The sequence below is a fragment of the Lontra canadensis genome, unplaced genomic scaffold (genome assembly GCF_010015895.1).
Source record: "Lontra canadensis isolate GAN:19392208 unplaced genomic scaffold, GSC_riverotter_1.0 scaffold30, whole genome shotgun sequence".
Lineage (NCBI taxonomy): Eukaryota > Metazoa > Chordata > Mammalia > Carnivora > Mustelidae > Lontra > Lontra canadensis.
In genome coordinates, this window is record NW_022631024.1 from 7822876 (window position 1) to 7850163 (window position 27288).

The 27288-nt window shown below is 37.4% G+C and overlaps 1 protein-coding gene across 1 annotated transcript in view; it reads right to left on the bottom strand.

Moving 5' to 3' along the window:
• The window catches only part of C5 (complement C5), an 84500-nt gene that overhangs the window by 28382 nt on the left and 28830 nt on the right, over positions 1 to 27288 (bottom strand). The window contains exons 13-25 of the mRNA XM_032865749.1: positions 25819 to 26028; positions 25548 to 25697; positions 24205 to 24334; positions 23000 to 23062; positions 21709 to 21906; positions 19861 to 19951; positions 18356 to 18429; positions 17493 to 17632; positions 13987 to 14214; positions 12503 to 12563; positions 4243 to 4332; positions 2772 to 2984; positions 2221 to 2296 (exon numbers count right to left, since the gene is read on the bottom strand). Of these exons, the coding sequence (XP_032721640.1) occupies positions 2221 to 2296; positions 2772 to 2984; positions 4243 to 4332; positions 12503 to 12563; positions 13987 to 14214; positions 17493 to 17632; positions 18356 to 18429; positions 19861 to 19951; positions 21709 to 21906; positions 23000 to 23062; positions 24205 to 24334; positions 25548 to 25697; positions 25819 to 26028 (1724 nt within the window). The remainder of the gene's footprint in view (positions 1 to 2220; positions 2297 to 2771; positions 2985 to 4242; positions 4333 to 12502; positions 12564 to 13986; positions 14215 to 17492; positions 17633 to 18355; positions 18430 to 19860; positions 19952 to 21708; positions 21907 to 22999; positions 23063 to 24204; positions 24335 to 25547; positions 25698 to 25818; positions 26029 to 27288) is intronic.

Sequence of the window (27288 nt, forward strand, 5' to 3'; positions counted from 1 at the left end):
GTCCAAGAGTATCTAATGCATAACCCCGCAATACCTCTTTATCTCACCCCCTCTCTTCTGCTCCCGTTCCCTCACTCTCTGAGCACCCAGAGCTACCGGCCCTTCAGCCCTTCACTTCTGAGAGTAAGACTACTTGACTTTCCCTCTCACTTAAAATGTTTTATTTTCATTTTTCTTTCTAAAATGAATAATATATTGGGCCACGTGGGTGGCTCAGTCAGTTAAGTGTTTGACTTCCGCTCAGGTCATGATCCCAGGGTCCAGGGATTAAGACCCACATGGGGCTCCCTGCTCAGCAGAGAGCCTGCTTCTCCCTTTCTCTCTGGCCCTCCCCCCACTTGTGCTCGCTCACACTCTCTCACAAATAAATAAATAAAATATTTAAAAATAAAATAAAATGAATGATGTATTATATTTTGTATTCCTCAAAAAATATTTTGAAGGTATTCAGATACTGGCCATTTTATTCTGTGTATGTTTCTCTCAAGGAACTTGTAGAGTTCATTCTAGGACAGTACCCAAATATTCCTGCATTTTTGGCTGAACAACATCCACTCAGTCTTGCCGAGAACTCTCGAGAGGCCCCAGATATTTACTGAAAGGCTACTGCATCTTCTTGGGGAGAGGGGGCATTTTGTCCTCTAAGCATTTAGTTCCCAGCTGTTGCTGTGCTGGTTTCTAAGCCCTAACCCTTGCAACCTGGTAGGTATCCTCCAGTAGGCATGCTCTAGGGGTCTACATGTCTTTTAAAACATGCAGCCCGCATATGGTTAGACCTCTTCTAAGGTACAATCTGTGGACTTGATAACTGGTTGGATATAGAGCCAAAAGGAAAGGGATGATTCAAACTTGCATAGAGTATTGCCACCCACAGATTAAGGAAACCGAAACAAAAAACTGAATTTGGCATGGATTATGTTTGAAGGGCCTTTGGCTCCCAGATCCCTAGAAATGTGGATTTGGAGCTTAGGTAAGAAGTTAGGCCTCGAAACATCAATTAGGGAATCATCTGTGTAGAAATTATGGAAATCATGGGCAAAGATGAGATTGCACAAGGAGAGATTACAGAAAATAAGAGGTGAAGGATGAAATCCGGGGGACTCTCAATAGTTACAGGGTATAATCTAAAAGTCAGTTATTCCAGATTGTAAAAGCCTTAAAAGTGTTTCATATAGTAGAATTTATAAAGCACTTGGAACACTATATTTTCATTACATACTTTGTCAGTGCATGATAATATTTTTTTTCTGAAAATCGATTGCAATGTGTACTTTCAGTTAATTCAGACAGTCTTGCCTTCAAGTCATCAGAAATAAGGAAGTTATTATGCTTCACTGATAAGTACTTACTGAGCACCTGCTACATGTCAGGTGTGTACCAGACACTCAGAATTCTTGAGACTGCCCACGTGGAGCTTATGTTCTAGTGGCAAGACAGGTAACAGGTGAGATAAGTAAGAATGTTAATGATAAATTTTAAGGAGAAAGGGAAAGTTGAGGAGCAGGATATGAAATGTTGGGATGGGAATGGAATGCAACTTTTGATAGAATGATTAGTAGAGGCCTCATTGAGAAGGCGACTTTTGGTAAAGACCTGAGGGAGGTAAGGGAACTAGACACTGATACCTGAAGAACATTTCTGACAGAGGTAACAGTGGTTGCAAAGACGCTGAAGTGGAATGCCTCCTATGTTCAAGGAACATCAAAGAGGCCAGTAGGGCTTGAGTGGAAGGAAAGAGAATAGTAGGGGATGTAGTTGGAGAGGTGAGATGAAGCCACACCATGTAGGGCCTTGGGGTTTACAGTAAGTTTGGTTTCTACCCTGGGTAAGATGGGAAGCTCCCAAATGGTTCTGAGTGACGGGACCTAACTCACGTTTTAACAGGGTCACTCCAGTTGCTGTGTTCAGTATAGATAAAGAGGGGAAAGGAGGAAGACAAAAGAGCAGAGGAGGTTAGTACAATAGTCCAGGTAAGACATGGGAGTGACTTGGACCAGGACGGCGTGGTGGGGTTTGTAAGAAGTAGTCAAGCTTAGGATACATTTTGAAGGTACAGCAAGAAGTATTTGCTGGATCAGACATGACTTGTAAGAGAAAAAAGGCAATGAAGGATAACTACACTTCCAGCCTGAGCAAATGGATGAATGGAATTTCCATTAAGATTCTCTAGTTAATTAATCAACTATTTTATGAAAATGCAAATCCAAACCTTCTACTTACCAGGTGCTAGCACTTCCACCCTTCCACATGCTGTAAGAGTAGTCAGAATTTCTGTAGGACATGATGCTCACCAATCCTAAGAGGCACCAGAAAAAGAACATAGTGCTTCACTGACCTTCATTTCTACGCAAAGAGTGTTTATTAGCTCCTGGGAATGGTAGACTTCCTTTGGTGCTGGGCAGCAAGCATGTGCTCTGCGGCCAATGTTAAACTTCTCGAAAAAAGTATCTGAATCATGAATTGTTTGAATTGGGAATTATCAAGTAGAACATTCTGAGCTTATTCAAGAAGGAAGGAAGTGCTCTGTAGGGGTTGGAATGCAGGTGTCTTGTCTCTCATCCAGGCATTTAAGTTAAGCCAAATGCTACAGAAAATAGTATTTATTTATATAGTTGTGTCTATCTCACAATTTTCTTTTTACAGAAATGCTTTTATGATTAAGCTCTGTGTAATTCATAAAACCTTAAATATTAGTTTAATTACACCATTAGTTTAAAAGTCACAACATTTTTATGTACAATATGTAAAATAGAATTTTTTTTTTTTTTTACCTTCTCTAAGTTTTCTCTCCAGGTTCCATCTTTTAGCTAATGAATTAGTAGAAAAAATGTCCCAATTGTTCCCTGCTTCCAGGTAGTGAAAAACATAGAATACAGGGACAACACTCATCAGTTCTGCTTCTGCATTCCCCTTGGGGAGGTGGGTAAGAATATTAATGCCTTCCTGACTCAGAACGGCAGATACGACCTCACCTATAAGCAGTCCTGTAACAAACAAACAAACAAACAAAAAAACAAATCAAGGTAAAGGCACCATCAGTTTCTAACAACTTCTGAGTAATGATATATTTTAAATAGAGAGAAGAGCAACTATCCCTGTTCTTACCTTTTTTTGAGAGAGAAAGAGAAAATGAGAGCAAGCAGTGGGGCAGCGGGGGGTGGGGGTGGGGAAGAGATAAAGGGTGAGAAAGAGAGAGAATCTTAAGCAGGTTCCACGCCCAGTGCAGAGCCCGACTCAGGGCTCGATCTCACAATACTGAGATCATGACCTGAGCTGAAATCAGGAGTCGGACACTTAATCGACTGAGCCACCCAGGCGCCCCCTTGTTCTTTTCTTTTTATCTAGGCAGTTGAATTAACTTCTTAGCTGGGGAGAGACAGAAAAGATCTAGTGAGGAATATGGATCTAAAAGAAACACCAAGAACAGGTTTAAAAATGCCCCTGGAATATGGTGTTAAGATGGTATAATGTAGCAGGCAGATCACCACATAGATAGGACATAGATATGGCAAATTTGTTCTCGTCCAACCTGACAGCTTTAGACATTGTAAACTCTATGAATCAATTGCTTCCACAAAGCAAAGCAAAACACCGGGGCTGTGAGTGTTCTGTGAGTGCTGTGGGGACTCTGTCCAAAAGCCATTGGGTGATACTAGGCAAACAAATTTTCACAAAACCAACACCAGGATTGCACATGATTAAAAAAGTTTCTCACAGTACTAACATTCTGTGAGCCCAGGGCTTTATCTGAGATAAAGTTAGTCAGGACATTCTATTGTTTTGATGACATATGAATTATAAAGTTTGGAGACCAGAGGAAACTCACTGAAGCTGCCACTTCTGCAAATGTACCTGAGGGGAAAGAACTACTCTGGGACTGATATTTCAGCAGAGCAGTGCAACTCTGGTGGCGCCATTTATAGGTCACAAAGCCCTCTCTGGAGCAAGAGTGGTTGGAAATGGAAACGGAAAGTTTGAGAGAAGTGTTTGGGTCAGTGGTAACCCCCACCCTTCATCATGGGAGAATGAATCTCCATTTAAATCAGGCCAATAGGAGAAAACAGTCAGAAAAGTGGTTGGGGGTTTGAAGGTGGTAGAAAGAGCAGGGTTTCCCAGAGGTGGATTTGTACATGCTTCTGAGTAGAGAAGAGAGAGAAGAGGAGAAACAAAATAATCATGAGGATATTTGTTATTTAAAGCATAAAGTGAAATGAAAAATAAAAATGGCATTTGTCACTTTACCTTTTATACTCACAATCCTTTGGACTTTTGTTTTGGGGACCAAATCTAATGGTACCCTGTATGGGAACTCCTTTCGTCGACTAATGACACCTGAAATTAAAAAAAAAATTATTAGATTTACACAGAATTCTTTTTTAAAAATTTTAAATTCTATTAATTAACATATTGTATTATCAGTTTCGAGGTAGAGGTCAGTGATTCATCAGTCTTATATAACACCCAGTGCTCATTACATCCCATGCCTTCCTTAATATCCATCACCCAGTTACCCCATTCCTCTACCTCCCTCCCCTCCAGAAACACTCAGTTTGTTTCCTATGATTAAGAGTCTCTTATGGGGAAAAAAAAAAAAAGAGTCTCTTACGGTTTTTCTCCCTCTCTGATTTCGTCTTGTTTTATTTCTCCCTTCCTTCCCCTGTGCTCCTCTGTTTCGTTTCTTAAATTCCACAGATGAGTGAGATCATATGATAATTGTCTTTCTTTGATTAACTTATTTTGCTTAGCATGATACCCTCTGGTTCCATCCATGCTGCAAATGGCAGGATTTCATTTTTTTTTTTTTTAATGGCTGAGAGATATTCCATTGCATATAAATTCCACATCTTCTTTATCCATTCATTAGTCGATGGACATCTGGGCTCTTTCCATAGTTTGGCTATTGTGGACATTGCTGCTATAAATATTAAGGTGCAGGTGCCCCTTCAGATCACTACATTTGTATCTTTGGGGTAAATCCCTAGTAGTGCAATTGCTGGGTGATAGGATAGTTCTATTTTTAACATCTTGAGTAATTTCCATACTGTTTTCCAGAGTGGCTGCACCAACTTGCATTCCTACCAACAGTGTAGGAGTGTTCCCCTTTCTCGGCATCCTCACCACAATCTGTCATTTCCTGTCTTGTTAATTTTAGCCATTCTGACTGGTGTGAGGTAGAATCTCATAGGTTTACCCAGAATTCTTGAAGGAACCCCAGTTGCAGGTTATTTATAATATACTAGCTTCCAAAGAATTGTCTTAAAATAAAAGGCCCTTTAGGGCACCTGGCTGGTTTCAGTCGTTAAGCGTCTGCCTTCGGCTCAGGTCATGATCCCAGGGTCCTGGAATAGAGTCCCAAGTCAGGCTCCCTGCTCAGCGGGAAGCCTGCTTCTCCCTCTCCCACTCCCCCTGCTTGTGTTTCCTCTCTTGTTTTGCCTCCATCAAATAAATAAGTAAAATCTAAAAAAAAATAAGAAAATAAAAGTCCCTCCTATAATAACTATACTAAAATTTTAAAAGTAAGTTAAAAATAATCAAAGATTTTTATCAAACCCTAGGCTTATATAATCTCCTTAGAGCATTAAATTTAACTGTAAGCTTCCTGGTCATTACAAGATAGGAAATAAATAGGTTTATAAATTTATTCCACCAGAAAAAGGGAGCATGCCGTTTTGTCCAAAGAGAAAAAATTATTCTTGGAACTGAAAGTTAAAAATAACTAATGTAATTGCTCAGTCAAGGATATTTGAAGATTAGCTCCATTGGGATGCATGCCCTGAAATTCTTTCCACTTTCTCTCAATTTAACTTAGACACTTTTTCTCTATGTCCAATAACAGAGTTTTAGCATTCTTGTTATCTGAGCATTTTTCTACTTTAATCATTGGTTTGTTTCATAAAAATGGTATTTATCATTCTACTGATAGAACACCAAGCACTCTGCTAATCTTCTAAATGCATTGTTATACTGGGTCTTACGACAACCCTGTTTGCTAGGTCTATTGTTATTGTTTTTATTTTATAGATGAGAAAACTGAGGTTTAGAAAGCAAATTGCCCCAGGCCACAGAGCGGGCAGAGATGAAGCTTGGATCTAATCTCAGAAGTTTTACTGTGGACCAACAGCAGTCACCACAGAGACCCCCACCTCTCATTGTCCTACCAGGAAAGCTCTGAGGGCAGGAACCGTCTCTTATTGAAAGCTGTAGTCCCAGCATTTACCACTGTCCCTGGCACAGGGCAGATGCTGAAAGAAAATAGTGACATTTTGCCACTTAATGGGGCAAGTACATAGCTTTGCGAAAGAGACAGGAATGTTCCTCAGGTAACTTCTTTCTTCATTAACTTTTAATAAATGTTGAGGATGTAATTAAAAAAAAAAGATTTTATCTATTTATTTGACAGAGAGAGAGTCAGCAAGAGAGGGAATACAAACAGAAAGAGTGGGAGAGGGAGAGAAGCAGGCTTCCTGCTGGGCAGGGAGCCTGAAGCGGGGCTTGATCCCAGGACCACAGGATCATAACCGGAAAAGAAGGCAGATGCTTAACCAGGGCCCCCAGGTGCCCTTGAGGATGTAATATTAAAATAAAACTCAGTGAAGACATTTAAGAAGTTTGCGGTGTGGTTGAAAGAGCATGGAACTCAGAAGGAGTCCTCTATATGTGACACTGGGCAAGACACTTTACCTTTCTGTGCCTTGATGTGCTCATCAGTTCCATAGAGGTAATAATATTTTCCTCAAAGGATTTTAATAAGGGTGAGAATAATATAGACAAAGATTCTGGCAAACAATACATTGTACTTAATGATAATCAGTTGTCTGAAATTATCTAAATTTGATGCTCCATTAGTTTTTCTATTGATATCTGCCCTTGGCTATTTCAATTCTTATTAGCAATTCTGCTACCAGATTGAAAAGGTACAGAAGTGAAAACTAAAACTAACAGAAGTCAATATTACTCCTTGACAGGAATCATGATAAAATACTCATCAAGGGATGCCTGGGTGGCTCAGTCAGTTAAGCATCTGTCTGCCTTCTGCTCAGGTCATGATCCCAGGGTCCTGCGATGGAGACCTGCAATGGGCTCCCTGCTGAGTGGGGAGCCTGCTTCTCCTGCTGTCTGCCACTCCGCCTGCTTGTGTTTTTTCTTTCTCTATGACAAATAAATAAAATCTTAAAAAAAATAAAAATAAAAATAAAAGGCCCATCAAGACATCACATATAAAGGTAGATGCGAGAGAGATTAAAACATTTAAAAGTCAAATCTGTAAAACCAATAGGGTAAAATATATAATATCTCTGTGAACTAAGAGCAGGGAAAGACTTCTTAAAGATTACCCCCAAAATATGTAATAGTTGTAAAGTAAAATTATAATGAATTGGCTATATCAGAATAAAGGATTCCTATTCAAAACCCACTAGGGTTCACTATTGCTCAAAAAAGTATACCAGAGGACTGCCTGGGTGGCTCAGTCAGTTAAGGGTCTGACTCTTGATTTCTGCTCAGGTTATGATCTCATGGTCATGAGATAGAGCCCCACATGCAGCTTAGTGCTCAGCAGGGAGTCTGCTGGAGAGTCTCTCTCCCTCTCCCACTGCCCCTTCTTCCTCTCGCTCACACACATGCTCGCTCACTCTCTCTCAAATAAATAAAAAATCTTTTTTTTAAAGTATACCAGAGACAAAAATCAATTAGAAATAGACTCTCCCCCCCCCCAAAAAAAAACCCAAAAGGAAAATAGAACAAGGTACAAAAGGTAAGAATAGGAAATTCACAGATGGGAAGCCCAAATGGCCAATAAGCATATGGGGAAATGTTTTGTACTTAGAAGGATCCAAACTAAAACAATGAGACAGCATCCTATGCCTCTCATAAATGGTACATTTTAGAGTAATAATACCCCAGCAATAATACAAGTGCTGGTGAGGATGTAGAGAGATGACAATGTTCACACGGTGCTGGCAGATGTGTAAATAGCACAGCGATTCTGAAGACCAACAGGACAGCAGTTAATAATATTCAACATATGTATGCCCTCTGACCCAGAAGTCACACTCCTGGATATACAGTCCGGATTAATGCTAACAGATCTGTAAAGGGAGATGTATAATGTTCACTGCAGTATTGCTCACAATGGTGGGGAATCTGTCACTAGAGGACGGATAAGTAAAATTGTGGTGGAATATACTCTGAAACACTGTAAGAAGCAGTGAGTATTCCTTTAAAACAGAATGTTGAGTTTAAAAACTTAAGAAATAGAGTAGGATAGAGAATAGGATCTGAGTGGGTGCATTTAAAGGAAGGGAAATGGGAGCAGGGGTCAGGAATAAAGGGAGGATGTCCAAAAGGTTACTACATATGTTCCCCTCTAGAATTTTGATGGATTCCTGTCTCACATTGAGGTCTTTCATCCATTTAGAGTTTATTCTTGTGTATGGTGTAAGATCGAGTTTCATTCTTCTGTATATAGCTGTTCAAGTTTCTCAGCACCATTTATTGAAGAGACTGTCTTTTTTCCACTGGATATTTTTTCCTGCTTTGTCAAAGATTAGTTGACCATAGAGTTGAAGGTCCATATCTGGGGTCTCTACTCTGTTCCATTGATCCATGGGTCTGTTTTAGTGCCAGTACCATGATATCTTGGTGATCATGCCTTGTAATATATCTTGAAATCAGGCAACATGATGCCCCCAGCTTTGTGTTTCTTTTTCAACATTTCCTTGGCGATTTGGGGTCTTTTCTGGTTCCATACAAATTTTAAGATTGTTTATTCCAGCACTTTGAAAAATGCCATTGGTATTTTGATCGGGATGGTGTTGAAAGTATAGATTCCTCTGGGTAGCATAGACATCCTAACAATGTTTATTCTTCCGATCCGATCCATGAGCATGGAATATTTTTCCATCTTTTCATGTCTTCTTCAATTTCCTTCACAAGTGTTCTGTAGTTTCTAGAGTATAGATCCTTTATCTCTTTAGGTTATTACAGGGTAAGGTTTTTGGTGCTATTGTAAATGGAATCGATTCTTTAATTTCTCTTTCTACAGTTACATTGTTAGTGTATAAGAAAGCAACTGATTTCTATGGATTGATTTTGTATTCTTCCCCATTACTGAATTGCTGTATGATTTCTAGTAATTTGGGGGTGGAGTCTTCTGGGTTTTCCACATAAAGTATCATGTCATCTGGGAAGAGAGAGAGTTTGACTTCTTCTTTGCCAGTTTGAAAACATTTTATTTCTTTTTGTTGTCTGATTGCTGTTGCTAGGATTTCCAGTACTATGTTGAACACCAGCGGTGAGATTGGGCATCCTAATTGTGATCCTGATCTTAAGGAAAATGCTCTCAGCTTTTCCCCATTGAAAATGATATTTGCTTTTCGAACTCGCTTTTTGAATTTGAGAATGGGCTTTTCATAGATGGTTTTTATGAAATTGAGGAATGTTCCCTCTATCCCTATACTCTGAAGAGTTTTAATCAGAAAAAGATGCTGTATTTTGTCAAATGCTTTTCTGCATCAATTGAGAGGACCATATGGTTCTTCTCTCCCCCCTTATTAGCATGTTCTATCACATTGATGGATTTGCAAATATTGAACCACACTTGCATCCCAGGGATAATCCCACCCAGTCATGACAGATAATCTTTTTAATATACTTTTGGATCCTAGTAGGAAGAATCTTGTTGAGAATTTTGGCAGCCATATTCATCAGCGATATTGATTTGCAATTCTCCTTTTTGATGAGGTCTTTGCCTGTTTTGGGATCAAGGTAATGCTGGCCTCATAGAATGAGTTTGGAAGTTTTCCTTTTTTCTATTTTTTGAAGCAGCTTCAGAAGAATAGGTATTATTTCTTCTTTGAATGTTTGGTAGAATTCCCCAGGGAATTCATCGGGCCCTAGACTCTTGTTTTTGGGGGAGTTGTTGATCACTGCTTCAATCTCGTTACAGGTTATTGGTCTATTCAAGTAGCCACATGAAAAAATGTTCAACATCATTAGCCATCAGGGAAATTCAAATCAAAACCACACTGAGATACCATCTCACACTAGTTAGAATGGCAAAAATTGACAAGACAAGAAACAACAGATACTGGAGGGGTTGTGAGAAAGGGGAACCCTCTTACACTTTTGGTGGGAATGCAAGTTGGTACAGCCACTATGGAAAACAGTATGGAAGTTCATCAAAAAATTAAAAATAGAGCTACCCTATGACCCAGCAATTGCACTACTGAGTATTTACCCCAAAGATACAGATGTAGTGAAAAGAAGGGCTATATGCACCCAGTGTTCATAGCAGCAATGTCCACAAAAGCCAAACAGTGGAAGGAGTTGAGATGTCCTTCCACAGACAAATGGATAAAGAAGATGTGATCCATATATATAATGGAATATTACTCAGCCATCAGAAAGGTTGAATACCCAAATTTTGCATCAACATGGCTGGGACTGGAGGAGATTACGCTAAGCGAAATAAGTCAAACAGAGAAAGACAATTATCGTATGGTTTCGCTTATTTGTGGAACATAAGGAATAGCACGGAGGACATTAGGAGAAGGAAGGGAAAAATGAAGGTGGGTGGAAATTAGAGAAGGGAGACAAATCATGAGAGACTATGGACTCTGGGACTCAAACTGAAGGTTTTAGAGGGGAGAGGGTGAAGGGATGGGTGAGCCCTGTGATGGGTATTAAATAGGGCACGTATTACATGGAACACTGGGTGTTTTAGGCAAACAATGAATCATGGAACACTACATCAAAAACTAATGATGTACTGTATGATGACTAACATAACATTAAAAGAAAAGAAAGGAATGAAGGGAGGAAAGAAAACACAAGGGGCCTGCCCAGACCAGTGATGTGGTGCGCCAAGAAGTGGGGGATGGTGAGGAGCTGAACTCCCTGCAACCCAAAGAAGATTTGGAGGCAAAGGCTTGTGGGAGAGAGAAAGCAAGAACCAAAGATGCGGGCTCCTTGGATTGAGTTTCTACATTTAGTCCTCATTTTAAGCTGATGCCACACTATTTTCATTCCTATTACTTTATAATTTGTTCTGATACCTTCTTCTCCCTCACTGATTTTTTTCCCCAAATTTCCAGTGATGTTATTGTCCACCTACTTTTCCAAATACATGTTAGCCTTTAAAAAAAAAAAAAAAGGAATTCTATAAAGTATATAGCAATTCTGACACATAAACATTGGAAGTATTTAATAAACTCTCCAAACTCACTGGACTAAGTTAATTGTCATCTTTACCCTATTTAGCTCTCTAGAAAGTTACAAAGCTGCCTAAATCTAAGTTGTCTGAAACAATAAGGGAAACGGTTATATGGCAAGATTGGAAAGAAGCATAAGTTTTATTATAACTAATTTTTTACCAAGATTGTTGACTGAGAGATTTATTCCCAGATAAAAGATCATTCCCATTGTGTGGCCCTGATGTCCACACCTGGAATGTACCAGACAGGGCCATTTTGCAAATCTGTTTGCAGTAATGTCAGTATGGGAGGCACAGGGTAAACAGGAAGAAAATAAAGACACACTGGCTCTGAGGCTTGATATAAGTAACTTCATGAGGCTCCAAATCTCAGAATTTGTAATATCTCTACCCACAGATCCCTCACAATGGACAGGCTGGAAGAAGGTCTATGTGAAGATAAAATTAAGTAAAAAAGGGAGCATCTGGATATATGCATTTAAGATGGATTTTTCTTCCTGTTACTCTGTTGAAGTCATCCTTAGCTTATGATACTCTGCTGATTTAAAGGTAAAGGTCTGAATTCTTTGCTTTGCTTTGCAATTCTCAGAAATGGCTCTCTGGGTATAAGGGTCTTGATTTATAGGTAAGCTTTTTTCCCTCATTGCTATATGACTGAAAGCAAAGAAACATGATTCAAGGCAATAATATGGTAAATTTAATCCATTTAATAAGAACTATGACAGGCTATCTTTTTTGTTGAACAGAATTGTTAACTGAACCTATTCTAAATTCCATGTATATATAAGTGTATGAGCCTTGTTTAAGTGCTTGGATATTTGCAAAATTCTAACCATGAGAAGGTTCAGAATATCTTTATTGAAGGGTAAAAAGTAGGATAGTAGGAACAACAAGGAATGAGTTAGTTAAGTGATTAATCAGCATTATTGTGTTTTCAAATACTGTGTGTTAAAGAAGGATGGAAATGACTTTTTCTTAGGTATTCCTTGGGATTGATGGTTCTATAAGAAAATAGTATAAATTATCATTGTGATGGATACAAAATGACTAATATCAAAGAGAAATCATGCAATTATCACGATTTCAATGCTTTGCACTTAAAATTAATGGAATTCTTTTTCTTTGTTCTAAACCCATCCAGATTATAATACAACACATGCTATCAAGAATGTCAATGAACTAAGAAATGAATATTTCTTATTCCATACAACTAACATTTTGAAAAACAACATTTCAGGTAACCTAGACACTTCAATTTCTAGAGCAAAAGACAACATATAAAATACCTACCATAAATACCCTTTGGGTCCAGAGTAACACCAGCATAACTTTCCTTTTTGATACCTTCTGGCTAAAAAGGCAGAAAACACTCAGTAAAGAATATAATTAAATTTAACTCCCTCAGTGAAGCCTTAATTTGTTCCCTGAATTTCAGCTGTCACCTTCAAATGATGAAAAAATAAAATTAAATTTATATGACCTGAATTCTTGGATCAACTTGGATACTTTACAATTGAAAAAAATTTTAAAGGCAAAAATATGTTTAAATATTTATATTCATAAATACAAGAATAAGATTTTCTGGCTACTTGCCTAATAACCAGACCAAATACTTAAATAGAAGTTATCATAAGCCAGGAAATTGACCTAAATGCTTTGTATGTATTATCTTGTTTAACCTAAAAAAAAAAATTCATGAAGTAGAAACTATTATTACTCCCATTTGGTAGATGAAGAAAATAGCACATAGAGAAATCAAGAAACTTATCCAATGTCACACTGCTAGCAAGTGGTGGAGCCAGGATTCAAACCCAGGCAGCCTGTCTCCTTAGTCTGTGCATGGAACTACCATGCAAGGATACACAGGACATGTCTTGTACAAAATAAGTCAGTATATGTCTACTGAAGTGATTGCGTGGCTAAAAACCTAAGTCAGAGAATGAAGACCTAAGAAGACCCATTTCTGTCATTAACTAGTCATGTGACTCTTGGCAAGAACCTTAATCTTACTAGGAAAACACGAAAACACTCAATAGACTATGTGGGTAAATAGTACTTAATAAATGATAATTTTCTTCCTTTTTTAGTCTCTTTACTTATTTGTAAATGAAACATTTTTTAGACTATAAATTCTAGACTATAAATGCCTGGGCTGTGTCTTATCTATTGCTGGATCTCCAGTACCCGGCATAATGTCTGGCACATAGATTTCAAGACACACCTTTTGAATGTGTTAGGAGGAAAACCTTGGAAGACTATATATCAAATTGTCAAAGTTGCATGTCTTTGGGTGTGGGAGTTATCAGTGATTTTAATTTTCTTCTCTGTGGCTTTTCATTATTCCATATGTTCTACAATCACGAAGTACCATTGTTTTATTTAAATTTTTAAAACATAATGTCAGGCTGAAAGAAAAGTTGTAAGAATCCTACCAAAAACCTGAGATAACCTCTACTTTGTTTCTCCCAAATGTTAGCATTCTGTTACATTCATATTTATATTGTTTTTCTGTGTTCTTTTTCTGAACCACTTAATGATAAGCTGCTGACAACTTTTTTTCCAAAAAAGTTGAAAATAGTGTTTGTTATCATTCTTTTTCTTTCTTTTTTTAAATTTTAATTCCATTATAATCAATACACAGTCAGGTGTACAATAGTGATTCAACAATTCCATACACTACTCAGTGCTCACCACAATAAGTATACTCTTAATCCCTTCCACCCATGAAAAAAGTGTTTTTAAAAAGAATCAGAAAAAAAGCATATTTTTCTTACCACCACTCGTAATGTTTTTACTAAGATTTCTTTTCCAAGTGAAGTCTCCAGTGAAAAGTTGATGTTGTGGAGGCCAACTTCCAGAGGAAGCACGGTGAAGGTCACCGGATGACTGGAGGAACCTTCTACTCTCTGGGACACACATCTGGAGGGACTGCTGCCCTGGTGGTTGATAGCTGGGCTTCCTGATGTACAGATTTCCTCCACAGCAGACATTTTAACACAGAACTGAAATATAACCAGTGAACCATTATATTAAAACACTTTATGATAAGGAAGTGTGCCCTGACGTTGTTCGTCTGGATACAAAACTGTCCCTGAGATTTTTACAGGGTTAAATAATCCCTTAGATTCTAAGGCAGAGGAGGAAGCTCATGTTAGATTTTTGGACATACACACACAAGCTGCTGTAGAGTTTAGCAACGTGAAGTGATGTCTGCCAAGTTTAGCCCTGGCTCTGAAATGCCTTATCTTCCTTGGATCATTACCTTCTAAATCAGGTGTGAAGTTGTTCAGGTTCTTTGTTCATGATGTCATGATATCATTTGTTACATGGTGTCTTTACATGCTTGTACTTTAGGCAGTGGGAACCCCAGGCTTGGGCACTTTATGTGTCTTACTCCTCTTTGTATCTTTTAGCTCAGCCTATTGGTATTTAACAAACAATGATTTTAGGAAAGACTGAGAACTCCATCTCTTGGTGTTCAAGGCCCTGCCCAATATGTCCCCACCTTACTTTTCCAATCTTGTTGCTTATTAATTCCCCACTTGTACTCCATTTTACAGCCAGACTTTGGCTCCAGAAAGATCTCGGTTCAAATCTTGGCTCTGCCTCTTACTGTATGATAATATCAGTTCACATGACCTCTTTAACTGCTCATTTTCTCATCTTTGTAATGGGGATAATAATAATAGTACCTACCTACTTTTGGTTAAAACTGAATATTTTTCATCTTCACTCCCAAGTCTAGTGAACCGGCAGAATTAAGAACTATATCCCAAAGCATAAAATCATAGGATACAGAATAAATCAAGCAGGTAAACAAGAAAGAGTGCCAACATTCAAGGACTAATTTGAAGAATTTCTCAAAAACGAAGTGTTCCATTTCCCTCTTAATTATCTTTTTGGGAAATACAATGACCTGGGTGAGTGGGGCAGGAGTTAAAGAAGCTTACTGGCTTGCCCAAGGCCAGTGATTCATTCATTCCCCCAGGAGAAGAGTGGCTTGACAGAATTCCACATAAATTCATCACAAAAATTCCTAATAAGTTGGGAATAGAAAGGAATGTTTAAAACTGAATATCTTCAGTTTTCAAAAATAGAATATCAATTAAATAAGCCTACAGCAGCAGTTCTGTTATAGTGATGGCCAAGTAGATCCTGTTGGACAACCGTTCTGCAAACACAACTATAAGCTCTTGCCTGCACACACACACACACACACACACACACTACCTAAAGGTACTAGAGAGTGGAAGAGAAGGGAGCAGCTGGAAGGAAGGAATGATACTGGGTGAGATTCCTGTTGATTACAGTTTTTACCTGAGGGAAGGCCCCAGTAGTGCCTTGATGAGTGCCTAAGGCCCTGGCAGAAACTGCCATCTATGGGCTTGAAGAACCAGGGGACAGAATACGAAACAGCCCCCAGAGCTGAAAAGTGAAGGCATTCCAAGTTCAGCATATAAAATTTACTTAAACCTGGCCAACCCTTGAACAACACCCAGCACAGATTCCACACATCCAAACCAAGGCTAATAGAACAGAACCGAAATTTCAGGGTTTGGGCTTGAACTCAGACAACTGCCTGCTGAAAAACACAAAGCAGAATAGAAGATCTCCACAGGAACTTGATCGAGTCCAGAGTCACTATAACATTTCATTAATAAGGTCCATGGTCCAATCCAAAATTACTGGGTAAAAAGAAATAAAATGTGACCTATACTCGAGGAAAGCTAATTAAGAGGGATTAATCCTGAGATATCACAGATGTTCTTGTTTCTTATTTTGATATGATAAAATGATTGATAATTTTTAAAAATTAAAATATGGCAGTGCAGTGAGACGTATGGACATTAAAAGCCTGTTGAGTTACAACTGTGTCCTTGCAATTGGCAGCGCCTTGAGCAGTAGCACAAGGCAATGAAAGCACCACATTAGTGGACTGTGTCACAACTACTCAACTTTGCCACGGATGATACCTATACAGATAAGTGTGGCAGCACACTTTATTTATGGAAACTGAAATTTGAATTTCATATAATTTTCATGTGCCATGAAAATTTCTTCTTCCTTTCAATCCTTAAAAAAAATGTAAAAACCATTCTTAGATTAAAGGCCATAAGAGGCAGCAAGTCAGTTTGGGTCCATGGCCAATAGCTGGCCACTGATCTAATGAATAAAGCAAAAGAGATGTGAAAGATTCAGCATTGTCGGTTTCCCTTACATTAATATATAACTTGAGGACAATATGTATCAAAATCCTTTCATAATTTTAACTAAATCCACAAGCAATTACTAGACACTTAAGAGTCTTAGAGAATTCAAACACAGGGGCGCCCGGGTGGCTCAGTGGGTTAAAGCTTCTGCCTTCGGCTCAGGTCATGATCTTAGGGTCCTGGGATGGAGCCCCACATCGGGCTCTCTGCTCGGCAGGTAGCCTGCTCCCCGCCCCCCACCTGTCTCTCTGTCTACTTGTGATCTCTGTCAAATAAATAAATTTTAAAAATTAAATAAAAAAAGAATTCAAAAACATTTCAATTTCAACATATCTACATATTTTTGTTGCATCGAATTATGAGGGTGATCAATAGAAAATATTCAAGCATAAAATACATAACATTAGGAGAGTGAAATGGGAATATGTGTTCACAGAGAAAAAGAATTGATATCCAATCTGTTGTTAATAACAGTTTATTTGGGTATTTTTAAATAGAATGTTATGGTATTTAGATTTTGCTGTATACATTTAAAGTTTGTTATAACCAATATTTAAATATTAACATTTTATGGTGAAAAACTTTAGATCCTAATTAAAAATGTGTCAATGGGGTACATAGTTCACCCCCCAATATTTAGAGCGTATGTAAGCAAAACTTTTGGAAACCACTAAAATACTCATCTCTTAAGAACGAAATTAGAGCTTTTAAAAAAATATAGTTAGATTTTCAGACTACAATGAGCTCCCATATAAAGTTTTCAAGGGAAATCAGTCACCCTATTGTATAATTCCCTTTAGCTGTGTGCTGACAAAAAGAAGACAAGTTGTCCAACCATGGTTAGAATTTTGATGCTTAACTGACTGAGCCACCCAGGTGGCCCTTGTATTCTTCTTTAAATTGGAGTTATAAGAAAATTTGTCTTAAGTCTTCCTCCTTTCTTTATCCCTTCATTGAGTAAAATTTTTGTTTTTTGTGTATGTGATAATTCCATTAATAGAATTCTTATAAAATCAGAGAATTCTTCTTTTTTTCCCATTTATTCGAACATATAATAAATAGCTACTTACCCGTATATCAAACATTCTATAGTTATAAACAGTTCCTTTCAATTGGATCTGCTCCCCTCGTACAACAGAATATGGTATACTCATTTCCAGGAAGACGTCTTTGAACACCTGTGCCTTGAGAGTATCAGGAACACATATACCTTCAGTCCAAAGTGAAAGCAAAATGGAGGCATATTAGGGAATTCTACAATGCCTTATTAGTACTACTATATCTCAGATTTGCTTTGCTTCAAGGAAGAAGGAATATTATATCATGTTCTTCTCTGCACTGTCATGTCCTTGAATTTTCTACTCATTGATGTCTATTTCAGTAATTATTGGTATTAATAGAAAGCTTCATTTGTCTAACAAAGATTTAATTCTACCTAAGGCATGAGAATGTTTATTACCTTAGGTACCAAATTTCTTTTTAGATACTCATTATTGACTCTATTTAATGGGTATAAAATTTTGATTGTGGGAACAAAGATTTTAAGTAAAAAACAAACAAAACCAACACTAATGTTATTAATAAAGTATCTATACTAAATTGCCACAAAAGGGCATTTGCCCAGGAGAGAAGTCATACATTTGTTTCTAACTCTACTCAAACTCCCAGTCACGGAGAAAAATAAAGGATAATGGGGACTTGACATCAGCATTGAAAAAATGATAGCTAACAGAAGAACAGGAGAACAAATTAATATGGTCAAAAATATGTGCATATCCAAGTCTTTTTGTAATACATTAAAAAGGATATTTAACAAATGACACCACTTAAGTCCTGGGTGAACTATATAGATTATAACAACAACAAAAAAAACCAACTACATTTTGCTAATCGAATCATTCCTTAAATGAGTATATAACTTAAGCTTTCTTACCACTATCTGAAATGCCAACACCTTGAATTTCCCAGGTAGTTAGAGAATCAGGTAGCACCAATTGCAGTTGGCTTCTGAAAGTTAAAATGTTAATATTCAAATATAGAGATTAGCCCAATTTACCAGCATTCACTAATAGAATTTTTGCTTCACACTACTTTAGAAGAAAGAAAAAAAGCAGAACAAAACAAAGATATACCAGGTATTAAGGAAAAATCAAGCAAGAAAAATATACTCATTAACTCCCTTATGTGTTGAATTTTTTAAATATTTCACTTTTATGATGAGAATTCAAATTCAGAAAGATACCTTTGAAACACTACAAATTCAAAACATAAAAAAATTTATTGTGTGGTATGCTCTAAAATAGGGAAGCAAAGTCATGCATCTTAACATAGCTCCTAACAAAATCAATGTAACTAAAAATTTCTGATTAAGATTAAGCTAATCTATTTATTTATTTCAATCAACAAACTGCTATTGTCCACCAACTTTGTGTCAGGTATAGCACCAACACTGAGTATACAGCACTTACAAGATAGAGTGCTGTTCTCTAGTAGTTTATAGTCTAGTAGAAGAAGCAGTTAAATTGCAATTCACTGTAATAGTTGTACCAATGAAGCATTTAAAAAGTTCAGAGGCAGTGTGCATTGATTGAACGCATTTATTTGAGTGCCTCTACAAGCTGGACATTATGCCACGTCCTGAATATAAAAGTTATCTGATTTTAGTCTTCATCCTGGAAGTATCATTTTAATATGGAAGATAAGCAGGTAAATAGGCCATTATAATACCATATGTTACATGCAACATGGTTAATTGGGAGGGGTAATTAATCCAGTCACTGGCAGGGTTGGGAGAGTGGTGGGAAGGCTTACCAGAGGAAATTCTAGCCAAGAGACAATGCCAGTTGAAATGGACAACACTGTGGAGGAAGGACTAGAGGGGACAAGGGTAGAGATGAGGAGACCCATTTGAAGACCGATGCCCGGCTTGGGCCTCGGGGCTTATGCTGCACCTGGAAATCAATGTTTTGAATCCCCAGGGAAGGGTGATGTTCAGGGACTCAGCACTGTTCAGCACTGTTTTCAGTGCTTAGGACAGAGTAGGCATTCTATAAAAATGTGTTGAATAACAGGAAAAGAACCTTTCTTCTTATTAATCAATATTTATTTTATAGTATAGGTATTTCAAGATGAAATGGCTGCTTACTATATTTGATCAGTATAAGTATATTGTTCTCAGTAAAGGCTTACTGAAGTAGAAAGAAATTAAATGGAATAGCACCCTTCCTCACCAAGAGTTCATTAATCTTGTGCTGGAGCTAGCTACTAGAGCAAGCACACATTTAAAAAAGAAAAAAAAGTGAAGCAAATAAAACAAAATTTGACCAAATGGTAATAGCATCTTAACTCTTAAATATTGGGAAATAAGTAGCTTCCAGATTTTTGGCCATAACATTTGTATTTTCCCACATTTTTCAGAGGAATGTTGAAGTACAATACCTTTTGGAGACTTGATGAACTTCCCATAACCAGCTTTCTGGAAAATAGCTCCTTATTTCTGGCTTGGTTACTGGTAACAGGGTCTTTATATCTGGGAGGGAAAAGTATGTGTGATTATAGAAAAAAACAACATGAATTTTACTTAGGACCAAATTTTAAAGCATGAACATTAAACTATAACTTGAGTAGTTTCTGAAAGGTCAATGAAATATTTTTAGTTTAGTGATTTCAAAATAGAACTTTAAAGACCTTGATACTGACAAAACAAATAAAGCATAAAAATATCTTTAATGATTTGTTTCTTAAATTGCTAAATGCTTAGTGTTCCTGAGATTATAAAAGACACTGATCAATCCATAAAGTTATTTGCATTTTTATGATTACAATAATTGTATTTATATTATAAAATAAGGGAGGTTTACCTGAGGGAAATTTATTTATATTTCCCTTAATAAAAATAGACAGAATTTCTGCTTCTGTCCAAGATGCACTTATAGGAGTTACTCTTCTGCCTTAAAACACACATACACACTAAAAACAAACGAACAAACAAAAACCAAACCAAAACAAAATCCCTAAAAACTAATCACACTATATAAGGCAATAGTTTTCAGACATTACAGCATAAGTGGCCCTGGGCTATGATTCCTGAGAGAATGGAGACAGGCTAGGTGAACCCTAGAATTGTCCAGGTTTACTGTCTGGAGGCAGTTTGCAGGCTGCAGAGCAGGGAGAGAAACTCATGCAGAACCTTGCAGAGTTGCAACACCTGTGGGAGTTTTGGGAGGTCAAATCATCTAGAACAAGGGGCAGAGCAGAGTACCAGAGGTGGGAGGGAGTAGCAGAGATTTGGTTCTGTGCAGTGGAAGCAAACCAGATGAAAAATATAACAAGGAAAACATTCTTAGTAACTTTCTAGTACATCCTATGTACTAGAATGAGTAACATTCTAGTACATCCTATGTGCTAGAATGAGTAACATTCTAGTACATCCTATGTGCTAGAATGAGTAACATTCTAGTACATCCTATGTGCTAGAATGAGTAACATTCTAGTACATCCTATGTACTAGAGTGTTTGTGAAAGTGCTCCTTGTAATAAGCAAAAAGCTGAAAACAACTTAAATATATCTAATAACACAGTTTTGACAAATGGCCATAAAAATTTATGTTTACAGAAATATATCCACTTGGATGGATGATACTTAAGACATGCTGTTAAGAGAGACAATCAGATTCTGAAACAGGAACTGTCAGTCTGCTTTTGTTCATTTTGTTTTGACTATACATAAATGAATGGAAGTCCTAAAAGTTCTGAAAACGTATTAGTGAGAGGTCTATAAATTCTGAAGACGTATTTTATGGTTGAAACAGAAAAAGATTTCATCTTCTATATAAGTACACCTAACCTTGTGCTAGGTTTAGAAATCTTTGGTTGATTTTGACCAGTATAGGCATAAACAAAATTTTTATTGGTTGTACTATCTCAGAAATGTAGAATTCTAGAACTCAAAGGCATACTGGAGATCGTGTAGCTCAAGTTTCTTTCTTGAAAAATGAGGAGATTGAGGCTCAGAGGGATATATAGTCATTCAAGTTTATAGAATGAGCTGGGTTTAAACTCATCTTGGCTCTTGACTATGGGTTTGTGAGCTCTGCTCTATACTATATGTACCTCTTTCGACAGCCATAAACAATAACTGATTTCCTTCTGATGGGCATTTACAAGTCATCCTTTCTAATTTCCACTGTAAATAAAGCATTGAAAACTGCTCTTTTTTATCAGCACAGAATTACACAAGATGCCCCAACTGGGGCTGAATTCTGATTTAAAAAATGTCAAACTTACGCAGTCTTCCCAACTGGATATCTTTGTGAGACTCTTTGTCACGGATCTGATTGGCGATGATACAACATTCCTTGAAAATCTTGACGCATTTGGGGCCTATCTTAATCCGAGCAGCGCGCCGCTCACAGGTCTCATCATAGTTAAGATGGGCTCCGTCATAGCAACATTTCTTCAATATGATATGTTTATATTTCGCAGCTGCAATGGTAATGATGCAAGCGTCCCTGATTATGCATGGAGTCATAACACCTCTGGCTCAGGAAGGACCTTGAGAAGTACTTGGTTCTACTGCCACACGACCCCCTGCCCCACAAGAGCCATGGCTAGGTGAATGACCAGCTGTTCTGGGTTGGCTGCTCTAGGAATGGGGAGAATGTGGCCCCAGCAGGTAGATCATTTTCATTCACACTAAATGGTTAGAGAGCTTCTGGTAACCACGCTAAATGCTAACTGTTGAAACGGGCACCTTGGGTTCAGTACACTTTGAGCAAAATAAGTTAACTGAGAAGTCTTCAAATATTTGAAGATAGCTATCAGCTCTATACAAGGGTTTCCTTCTTGAAGTTACAGATCCTATTTTTAAAATTTTTTCTTATGTGATGTGATTTGTAGACCATCAACAGTGGCATCATCGTTTATGAGAAGTGCTCAAATTACTCAGTGTCTTCCTTTTCATATCATTAGAACTTAGAACAAAGGTTAAAATTAAAATAACTCACATATGAATGGGGGAAGGAATTATTATTACTTGAAGCATGATTATTAGTTGAACTCAGGTGACTGACTTCCAGTTCAACGTTCTTCCTATTTTAACATTGCCAATGATCATATTTATATTTAAATAATTGTTTACAAATAATTTCTATTAGACTGATTTCCCAAAGAATAATCCAAAATATTACTTGCTGTTAAATCTAGAATATAAGAAATAGGTTTCCAGGTACATTCCAAAGCTAATCGAATCATGGATTTTGTCAGAATAAAATGGAAGAATATAATTCTAGCTGTCGAATGAAGTCTGTAGAAAGGAAATGTTTGTAACAAATCAAAGTTAATCTTTTAGATTTTAGAAAAGAAATAATACTTATTTTCTTCCGATTGAAATTATAGCTAACGAAGTATTAGATTTATTTGGATTAATCTTTCTGAAGAGGTAAGCTAGACATCTGTACATAACTTTATTTTCATCTATTCTATTTAGATTAAGGAAAATTACATAATAATTAGTTCTCTCTAGCTTTTGAATAATAGGATCATAACCTTTTCACAATCATATGAAATTTTAGAGTACCTTCCTCTTCTATTTTCTTTCGCAGCATTCGTTTTGGCCTGATAATTTCTTCACAAGGCTTATCTGTTAAAAAAAACAAAACAAAACAAAACAAAAAAGAGAAAAAAAGGAGATAAAATCTCAAGAAAATTCCATGAAGTTATTCAAGTACGTAAAACATTCACAAATCATTCATTTTATTCAACAAATCCTGAGAGCCTGTGTTCAACCAGGCACGGTGTACCACACATCTTAATATGAATTGTTTTATCTTGGAGGAGCTCACAATCAAGGGTCATCTATAGAGTTTGACTTGTTTGATTTGAGTTTGGTTTTAAATCCTGCAATGTTTTTGATCCACTGATTACAGAGAAATATCCAAGCATTTAAAGTAAGCAAAGTTTTTGTTGGGTACGCTATTTTTATTATTTGTTCTTTGTGCTATAATATTATGGATAATAGGTCAAATATAATTATGAGCAATTCTAAAGCCACAGAAAGACCATGATTAAGATGCAGTCCTTGTCCTTAAAGGGCTCACAGTGCAATGGTTGAGACAAGATACATAACTGCACGCAAGAATGTGCCGCGATGCATTACGCACTGCTGCTGTGTTGCTTGTAAACAGAGCTGGTCCCTATAGTATTCTCCTGTGAAAGGAGGAGGGAATGATCAGTTCTGCATGGGGAAGAGGCCTGATAAGAGGAGGTGATTCTTTCACCAGCTTCTTCAGACCAATATAAGGGAAATTATATTTCCTTATATATAATTAAGGATATATATAATTAAGTGGGTGGCACTATACTATTGTACACCTTTAGGCCTTTCCCCATCAGGAAGGATTTCCCCAATAGGAAATCCCTATTTCCTGATGGGGAAAGGCCTAAAGATATACAAAAGTATAATGCCACCCAAAAGGCCACCAAGCATAGTACCACCATACTTGGTTCTGGACAGCTTAAATGCAAGGTAGGGTAGATCAAGATGAAAGATAGTTGGAGAGAGCCAGGGAGAAGATCATGGAAGACTCTGAGGACTACACTGGAAACTGTACTTTATCTTAATGGTCAGTAAAACATTTTGTACTGGGAAGTTATGTGGTCATGTCTCTCTAAGATCCTCGTAGAGAATATTATGGAAGAGAATTACATAAATGATATCCAGGAGGAAAATGTAAATTTCAGTAATCAATTTGAAGAGTAAACAAAAAATGCTGAACATTTTACCATTTTCTTGGGTGTCATCTGCATTTGCATTGGTGAGGAAGGTGAGTCCAGCCAAACGGAAAACATCCGCATTGTTCTGGCCACCACCTGCTCCACAGCCCAGGTCGCTTGCCTCTAAGGTTTGAAACACCTGTCCAAAGTTTATGAGCTAATTTAATAATTCTTAGGAATTCACTAAAGGCAACATGTTGAGTCTATTTAGATGTATAAATCATTCCTCTGAAGTTGTCACATGGTTATAACAAATCAGATCACTCATTTGTCAAATGGTCAAAGACCAAATTTCCCAACTTCATTACTTTAGTTTGATCTTTCATATTTGTCAACTCATACTTACTGAAAATTAAAACAAGAACTAAGGTCTAAGTTTTGGTGAGAGTTGTTTTGTGCATAGAATGAATAGTTTCAATATAACATAAATAATAAATACATACATACATACATACATACATGGGTTAGTGAATTACCAGACAAATTAATTCTTAAGTTGCTAAAGAAAAAAAAGGAGCATGACCTCTTATGTTTTGCGGAGGGAGACTCTGGGTTCTACATGGGTGACAACTTGTTCAGAGAAGCTTATTCCAGTTTTAATTTTGATCCCCAATTTTTTTTCTTTTCTGACTGTTTTTAACTGTACAGTTTTTTCTTTCTTATTCAAAGAGATTCAAGCCTATATAATAGTAGCAGGGCCTAAGGGAGATATATGGGAATTTAAGGGAATTGAATAATTTTTACATTCTTTTGTGCCACAGATTTTAAAGAGAGTGGAAAAAAAAGTAGGCTGCCGGGGCGCCTGGGGTGCTCAGTCGTTAAGTGTCTGTCTTAGGCTCAGGTCATGATCTCAGGGTCCCGGGATTGAGCCCCACATCGGGCTCCCTCCTCAGTGGGGAACCTGCTTCTCCCTCTCCCTCTGCCTGCTGCTCTACCTACTTGTGTTCTTTCTCTATCTCTCTGTCAAATAAATAAATAAAATCTTAGAAAAAAAAAAAAGTAGGCTGCCTATCCAGGCTTCTCTTGCACCACTACTATAAAGTCCCCAGCTCTTCTATATCAAAACTCTCCCAATCGATGGCACTTTTGTCCCATGAATATAATTGCCATCATGGTCATATGTTTTTAAAGTGCTTAAATCTATACTTGGAAAAACAAAAAAGGATAAACTATGCTTTAGGGACTGACGAGGAGATGGCTTACCTTTCTAAGAACCACTGTTTTGAGCATATTACAGAAAAGCAGGCCTGGTCTTTCCGTAATTTTTCCCCACAACCTACCCTAGGGCCATACTTTGTGAAGCATTGCACAGTCACCCATGCACCAGCAATCAAGGCCAAGCACTACTTAACTCTTTCCAGAGGCTTCTTGGCTCCCCTTTGGACTCCATATATAGCACGGTCCACTGCTGATAGAGCCACCCAGGAATTTGACTCTGTTGCCATATCAAGAGATACATGTTGGCCTGGAGAATATGCACTTGCTTTTGGAGACAGATGAACCTGAAAGATCATTTGAAAAAGAAAAGTTCATTTGCATGAAACAAACCTTCACAAATAGTTATATTTACAGTCTCCTTTACACAGAAGAAAATTTGATAGTGACTCACAATTTGTGACTCACCTGGAGTTGGTTGCCACACTTTTCTTCAATATTCAACCAGACGGAGTCAGACACTAACTCTGCTGTCTGCTCTCCTGTGACAATGTAATAGACCAGGAGACGGGCTGAAGGAACCATGTCTTGTGTCACTGGAATGTTTACATTTTGGTAAGTTGAATCTAGAAGTTTCTCCCTTGTGCCAAAGTGAACAATTTTGCCCTTGGATAAAATCTAAAAATAAAAGAGCAGTAGTAACTATTAAAAACAAAATATTTGCTTCAGGATGGAGCTTGGAACTGGAGCAGAAATTACATTAAAGAAAAAGAAAGTTAACAAGCATGGGCCCATTATGTGTCAGGACCTTTTATGTTTACTTAATTCCTTTCTTTCTCATAAGAACCAGGGCATGAATATTACCCCCATTGTGCAGAGAGATAAAGGGACTGGAGCTCAGGAATTAACTAAATGTCATACTGATTTTGCTCAAAATCACATAACTAGGAAATCAGAGAGCTAATATTTAACCCCAAATCTGCTTAAAGTCATCACACTATTGCTAAAATCTCTTTCATTTTATTGATAAAAAAATAGATGAGTAAGAGGAGTGCATATTATTTGGGAATTAAGTTTTAAAGCCAGAGATTAGGTTCTAAACTGGAGGCATATGGTTTAAAAAAAAAAAAAAGGTTACAAATGAAGCCAAAATGTCCTCAAAAGTCACGTAAATTGTCCTTGGACAGCAGGACTTCATACACGGTTTTGTTACATAGTCCCAATACAGGTCCCATAACTCTTCATCAGTCACTATGATATCTGTGCTCCTCATTTTTTTAAAATTTCTTCCTCAAAAATGTTGAAAAAGCCTTCACCACCTGTTTGACCTGGCCATCAGAATAACACATCCCATTTTTTTGACAATTGTTAGGAAGCCCTTAACCTTTTTCTTACCTTCTGTCCTAGGTTCTACCCACAGGCTTGATTGGTCACCGTTGTTTAATATAACCGAAGTAATAGGGACTCCAACTCCACAGAATTGGAGTAGGAATCATATGACTCAACTCTTAAGAGCAGGATTTGGGGCCCCCTTGTATGCCAATGAAATGGACATATTTGAAATAGGTCTAGGTATGTATCTTTGGCCATGAAATAGGGCAGAAGTAATGCGAGAACTTAACCAGGCTCTCTCTACGGAGTAATTAGTCTCTCCTTAGTGAAAGGCGTATCAGACAAGGAGTCAGAGGTTCCCAGTTCAAATCGAAATCTTCCTCTTCCAAGCTGAGTGACCACAGTAAGCCTCTTAACCTCTCTGTTCCTCAGTTTCATCATCTAGGCAATGGTCATGAAATCATGGCCCATCTCAGAGGTTTTTGAAAAATTGATTATCAAATTTGATTATGTTCTTGGAAGTGCTTTATAAAAACAAATGTGAGGGATCATTCTCATGTTCCTCTGTTAACAAAGAGAGATATTCAGGTAGGGGAATAGACAGAT